Source organism: Lepisosteus oculatus, chromosome 12, assembly GCF_040954835.1.
Source record: "Lepisosteus oculatus isolate fLepOcu1 chromosome 12, fLepOcu1.hap2, whole genome shotgun sequence".
NCBI lineage: Eukaryota > Metazoa > Chordata > Actinopteri > Semionotiformes > Lepisosteidae > Lepisosteus > Lepisosteus oculatus.
Window position 1 is genome coordinate 32,686,006 of NC_090707.1, and position 6,290 is coordinate 32,692,295.

The 6,290-nt window shown below is 40.5% G+C and overlaps 1 protein-coding gene across 2 annotated transcripts in view; it reads right to left on the reverse strand.

The window, feature by feature from the left end:
- The window catches only part of nhej1 (nonhomologous end-joining factor 1), a 118,176-nt gene extending 112,595 nt beyond the window's left edge, over positions 1-5,581 (reverse strand). For both annotated transcript variants that reach the window (XR_001479813.2, XM_015359479.2), the window contains exons 1-3: positions 5,494-5,581; positions 3,255-3,441; positions 1,499-1,714 (exon numbers count right to left, since the gene is read on the reverse strand). Coding sequence is in view for 1 of the 2 variants with exons in the window: in XM_015359479.2 (XP_015214965.2) it covers positions 1,499-1,714; positions 3,255-3,440 (402 nt within the window). In the remaining variant the exon portion in view is untranslated. The remainder of the gene's footprint in view (positions 1-1,498; positions 1,715-3,254; positions 3,442-5,493) is intronic.
- Positions 5,582-6,290: the final 709 nt, after the last annotated feature.

A 6,290-nucleotide genomic window follows, 5' to 3' on the forward strand; every position in this document is an offset into this window, starting at 1 on the left:
TGGGGTCTCCCCTACACCACCACCAGTGTGCAGCCCCACCTGGATGATGTGACAGCAGCCATTGTGCGCCAGAACGCTCACCACACACCAGCTATCAGTGGGGAGGAGAGCAGAGTACTGAAGCCAATTCATAGATGGGGATTATTAGGAGGCCATGATTGATAAGGGCCAATGGGAAATTTGGCCAAGACGCCGGGGTTACACCCCTACTCTTTTCGAGAAACTTTTTTTAATGACCACAGAGAGTCAGGACCTCGGTTTTCCGTCTCATCCGAATGACGGCGCCTGTTTACAGTATAGTTTCCCCCTCACTATACTGGGGCATTAGGACCCACATAGACCGCAGGGTGAGTGCCCCCTGCTGGCCCCACTAACACCTCTTCCAGCAGCAACCTTAGTCTTTCCCAGGAGGTATCCCATCCAGGTACTGACCAGGCTCACACCTGCTGTGCTTCAGTGTGCAGCCAGTTATGAGTTGCAGGGTGATATGGCTGCTATATCCAAGCACATGACATGCTTGTCTGTGACTTACAAGTGTCCCCAGGATGAAGGATATGAAAAGAAACATACCATATACACATTTCAGACGTTAAATATTTTCTTGTGGAGCTGCTCATTGCACACAGAAAACATAAATGAAGGAGGACAATTCTCTTGCAGTGAGAAGAAAAGCAAAAATGCAAGAAGCCTCACCCTCTCCCCACCTAAAGCAAAAGCTTGAAACCCCTCCTGCACACATTCCCCAAAAGTCAAAAAGCTCTGATGCTTAGTCCATGGCAAAAGTACTGTTTTTTTTAAAAGACCCAAGGTTGATCGCTAACTAAATGCGTGAAAAACAGATCTATCTTAAGGCAGTGAACGACTTTGTCGGTTTCAACGAGGCCACAGTGGGGCACCATGGAGTTAGTGGAACTATTTACATATATTTCTTGGTTTTTATGGGTTCTAGGTACATAAACTTATGTCAGACCTGTATGCTGGTAGGATCTCAAGTTAATTACATTATTTCTTATGACTTAATTTATCCTTTTCGTTACATTTAAGCCATTTCGTTACATTAGTTAGGAACATAACCTGGGCTTATAACAGGGCCCTCTGTACTCCATTAGGTAGCTACAAGTGAAACACACATTTAGTTTATTTTATGCTGCCTACCCAGACACCATTATATTAATTCTTATGGAAAAAGTCTCTTACTTTAAGTCGCACAGGTAAAATGTACACGGTCCTGAGCCCTCCATATTGACATCGTTCTTCAGAGGAAAACTTCCCCTTTATATGTTGTTTCACTATAGTTTGTGACTTTCCACCTCCTAACCCTCACGTATATCAGGGACCACCTGTATCGAATTCCAGGAGGAAGGATCCCATAAGGAAAGCAATACTTCGGAAAATGCAATGAGTTCAATGAATATCGGCTCCCAGGCAAGCCCATAAAAGCAAAGGTTATTTGATTGTCCTCCCCCTTGATGGAACAGCATTTAAATCCGGATCTTACCACCGTGACGGGGACTGGTGTGCATCGGAACTCCCAGTAGAAGGGCACTCCTGCAAGCTCACTTTTCACGCGCACGTGCAGGTTGTCTTGGACGCGCTCGTGCGAGAACACGGCCTCGCTCGCCCCGTGCTCGGCCCCTTCCAGCCTGGGCTGGGCCACCTTACGCAGGTGACGGAAGACGGACGATACTGGGGCTGTCAGACGCCTGTTCAGCTCCTGCGGTGAAAGCAGTAGGCATGAGCCATACACGCCGTAAAACCACTGGGATGTTTCTACTGCCTCAATGTTTGGATTAAATAAACGGAGTTAATCATATTTTTGTCAGGGTACTTTTTTTATTTTTGTTTTTAGTAATATTGCTTATTTATACCACACTTCATACATAATTACTTATTATCCTTCCTCCAATGTATAAGGGTACATACTGTTGTCAGATTCTACAATCATAAATGGTTCTTTGTAACCATAATCTCTGAAAGACACATAATAACATGTCTATCAAATGAGCAATTACAGATTTAGATACAAGGATACAGATTCTGATACACAGTGCTCCAGCCTCCCAGTACACATTGATGAAAAAAAGGATGTTGCTATGACTGATGTTGCTGAGATTCCTGTCCTGCTCTGACTGATTATGTTCGTAGTTTTCCATTGTATTGTTATTATAAAATAATGCACTGAGTTTCAGTGGAGGGGTTTACCTATCGTAGCTGCAGCTGAGCTTACAGACAGGTAATCACCGATGATCAGACAAGAGATTTCTGGCGAATGGCTCTGGTTTATTGTAATGATCAAATTGTTCATTGTGAAAACAAACACTGAAACAGGCAGAATAAAATGATGGCAGCAAAACAAGGAAAGAAATTCAAGGCAAGAATGAGACAGAGACAAGAAACATCCTCCTCCTCTAGGATTGTGCCAGGCGAGAGCAGCTTGTTCTGATCAGTCTCGGAGACCAGATTCTGGCAAAGTCATTTTAACTTTGTTTTAGAGAGACTGCTGTCCTACTTATTTTAGGAAATTCTGATTTCCTTTATTGTGCTATCCTCGGGCTAAACACATTCTCTCCTCATTTGGTGAATAATGAGATTGATTCCCATCCCCTTTTGGGCATCCATGTTTTAGGAAGGGAGACTTGATCGTAAAATGTATGCTTTTATTACGAGGGCAGGATTTTTCAGTTACATGCCTAACATTCTAGGTTTATGGGTCTGTAGGATGCAGGCCTCTAAGAGGTTTTGTGTATAGTGTAATATTTCAGGCTGTACATTGTGTAATGTTTTGTGTTGCTTATAAGGCTATCATTCCTTGCTAAATATTGGACTATACAAGTCTGACTCTTTCAGAAAGAACTCAAGTGCCTCAAATCACATCTACCATTCAGGTTTATATGTTTTAATTACTTTATTTCTGAATAACCCCCCCCCTTTGTAACAGTATCCTTTACCTGAAAACCACATATTCTTGTTTTAAGGATCACAATAACCCAAAGCCCATGATACTAGCATTCCTTTTGAGTAGGACTATACCCTGGACAGGAAAGCAGCCCATCAAAAGAAACACAAAAATATAGAGAATTCAGAGATGCCAATTAGCCTAGCCTAGCATGAATCTGGGAAGGGCTGAGGACACAAAAACCACCCAGAGAAAAACCACACAAACAACTCAGGGAGCATGACACAGCAACATTAACAGCCATGCCACTACGCTGCCCGTACTAAATTTATCACTAAATACCAAAGCTTTTTCTAACCTGTGCCCGCTGTCTGATGGCTTCTGTGCTTAATTGCTCATGCCACACCAAGTCTAAGTTTGATAGCAGCAACTGGTAGGAGGTTTCTCCAAAATGAACTTTGGCCAGAAAACAAGTGCTTGCGATTTCCACGGGCACCCAGGGCTGGTACGACAAATCCTCAAGTGAGTGGCCTGAGACCTCCATCCTGCATGGAGAAGACATAAATAATGAGACAGAGAAGACATAATACATTGCACAATAAACTAAAATTGTCTGTCCTACTCATGCACACCACTCAGAATCAGAACAGGAACCCCCACACACACACACACAAAAAAACATGCACATTCAAGAAACTAAACACACCCATTTTATCCATTTATCTTGTTTTGTTTCCAGTTCTTAATTTATCCAAGAAACTTAGCCAGTATCAACCAGGTGATACTGGATATTCAGGGTATCAGCTTTGTCAGCCTCACTAGATAGTTTGTGACTCATTTACAGTTTTAATACACTAACCCATGTCCTCTGGCTCTATTTAAAAAAAAACAGGTTTGCATTAGACAGGAATACCCATTGAAAATGTATTTACTATAGAAGAAAAAAGCAATACACACGCATAAAGTAATATGAAAAACTGATGTTATATAATATAAAATTCAGAATTTATCATTTTATGAAGTTATACCAGTTGTTTTTCTATATATGTTCATTTTTTATTTAATTGTATCTGTAATTCATTTTCTGTGTGTGGCGTCTTAAGATTCTTCTTGAACAAAACGTATTTTTTTCTCAGGACTACTAAGTTAAATCTACAGTACATATAACGTTTTGCAAGAGTCTGTAAAACTGGTCAACTTTAGAAACCTAGTAACACCACCAGTTACCAGGAATGTTTTCCAGACACAAACAGCACAGTGACAAAAGGAAGCTCTAAATTCACAATCATGAAGATGAACATTTATGCAAGATTACTGAAAAAGTTGAAAGCCACGGTCGGTTATCTGCTACTGGGTCACTCCGTGTCAATTCAACCAGAGTATCTCACCTCTAGAATGCGATTTCAAGCATGACTACAACTCTGCACCAAAAAACACCAAAGTGGGACGTAGGAAAACATTGAAATAACATACTTCATCTTATCTCCCGATAACCATCGTCTGCTAAATATGCAAGCAGAATTCACTCTGAATATGAATTTCCTCTATTTGTGGTGACTTAATCACCACAAATAGGGATCGCAAAGTATTGCAGAGGGTGGTGAAGTCAGGGCAGCTTATCACCAGCTGTGAGCTACCAAGCATCCAGGAGATCTACTCAGCTTGATGTCTGAAGAAGGCCAGGTCCATTCTCAAGGACCCCAGTCATCCCAGTCACAAACTGTTTTCCCTCCTACCGTCCGGTAAACGGTACCAAAGCATTCGGTCCAAATCCAACAGACTACGGAACAGCTTCTACCTCCAGGCAATAAGACTGCTAAATAGCCAACCTGTAGCTCCTTAGCAAATCACCTGTAATGGCTACATGGACACACAATTCTCACTTTATTCAGCATAACTGCACTACATGTATATATTGCACACACCATGGACAGATAACAGCTCTACTCACATTGAGTTTTATTCAATTTCAAAAATGTAACCTCAAATTTGTGAGTTTTGTGTTTTTGTGAATTTTTGTGATTCTTGTAATTTATGTGAGCTCGCAGAAAAAGACATGTCATTGCCAGCAACTACTGCTGCACGCCGTATTGTTGTGCATTTGATAAATAAACTTTGATTTGATCTGACTTAATCAGCATTTCCCTGTTCGTGATTTTTTGTTGTTTTTGAACAAATAATTAAGATGGTTGTCAAATTTAAAATAACTATTAATTTAATACGTGTTCGAGAACCTACAATCAATAAAATGGGAATCTTTGTTAAACACATTTTTCTTGTAAAGCACGTCAAGTTCTCGCTTCTGTTTATATGAATTCGCACATTTAAAGTGTATAATTCCCTAATACTGTCGGAGACGGGGCAATCACTTTAACACGTGTATTTGTTTGGAGTGTGTAATTCGCATGTAGCCTATAGCCCTCATAAACATTAAACGCCAAAATAAATGTCGGTATGATAAATATTTTTACACTTTCACAACCATTCAATTATAAAAATCAACATTTCATAGTCTACATTCAAATAATTTAACACGTAGTGTTAAAGCACGTTTAGAAAAACAAACTATATACAGTACTAATAGCTCAGTTACTTACGTAAACTTAATGCTCCGACGAATTTAGAGTTCGTCTAAGAAACAAGAGTGAATGTAACTGAGTTCCGCTTGCCGACAGCAGGTTAATATGGGTTTTGCGTTAGCTGTTATTTCTCTTTAACTCCTTCAGATCCGTAACCGGTCAAATTCTCTTTTTTTTTGGAAGAGAACTGGGTTTTCAGGAAACCTTGGAGGTACAGTACGATTCCCTACTGAGATTAAATATAAGGTCTCCGAGTGTAAATTGTGAAAACGCAAATATTATTAAAATCCTTAAAAAGTAAACTAAATATCGATAAGGGTGTACATTTGATTCACTTTTTCACAATTAGTTCGTTTGAGCCTTTGATAGGGATTCAAGATCCAATTGCTAATGCGGATTCGGTTCCATCCTGCCTTGTGCCCGTTGCTTGCCGAGATGGGCGACCCTGTGTTGGACAAAGCGGTTTATAAAAGTGATGGACGATAAATACAGCGATTTCCCTAGTGGAAAATACATATTTGCTCCAAGCTGGTCAAAGCTGGTTTGTTGTTGGTCTAGCTGGTTTTCGAGGTGGTCAAGCTGGTACCCAAGATGGATGCTAGCTGGTCAAGCTGGAAACAGCTGGTCATTTTCTAATCGAGCTGATGGACAGGCTGGAAGCTGGAGCTGTTCAACTGGGTGTTGTCAAAGCAAGGGATGAATATGCTTCATAGAGGCTTAGAAACTGAAATTGGTGGGAAGTAAATAATGAATAATATATTTGAGTAAATGTAATGTGCTTCATTAGATGCACTAGATGATGATATTATGAATGA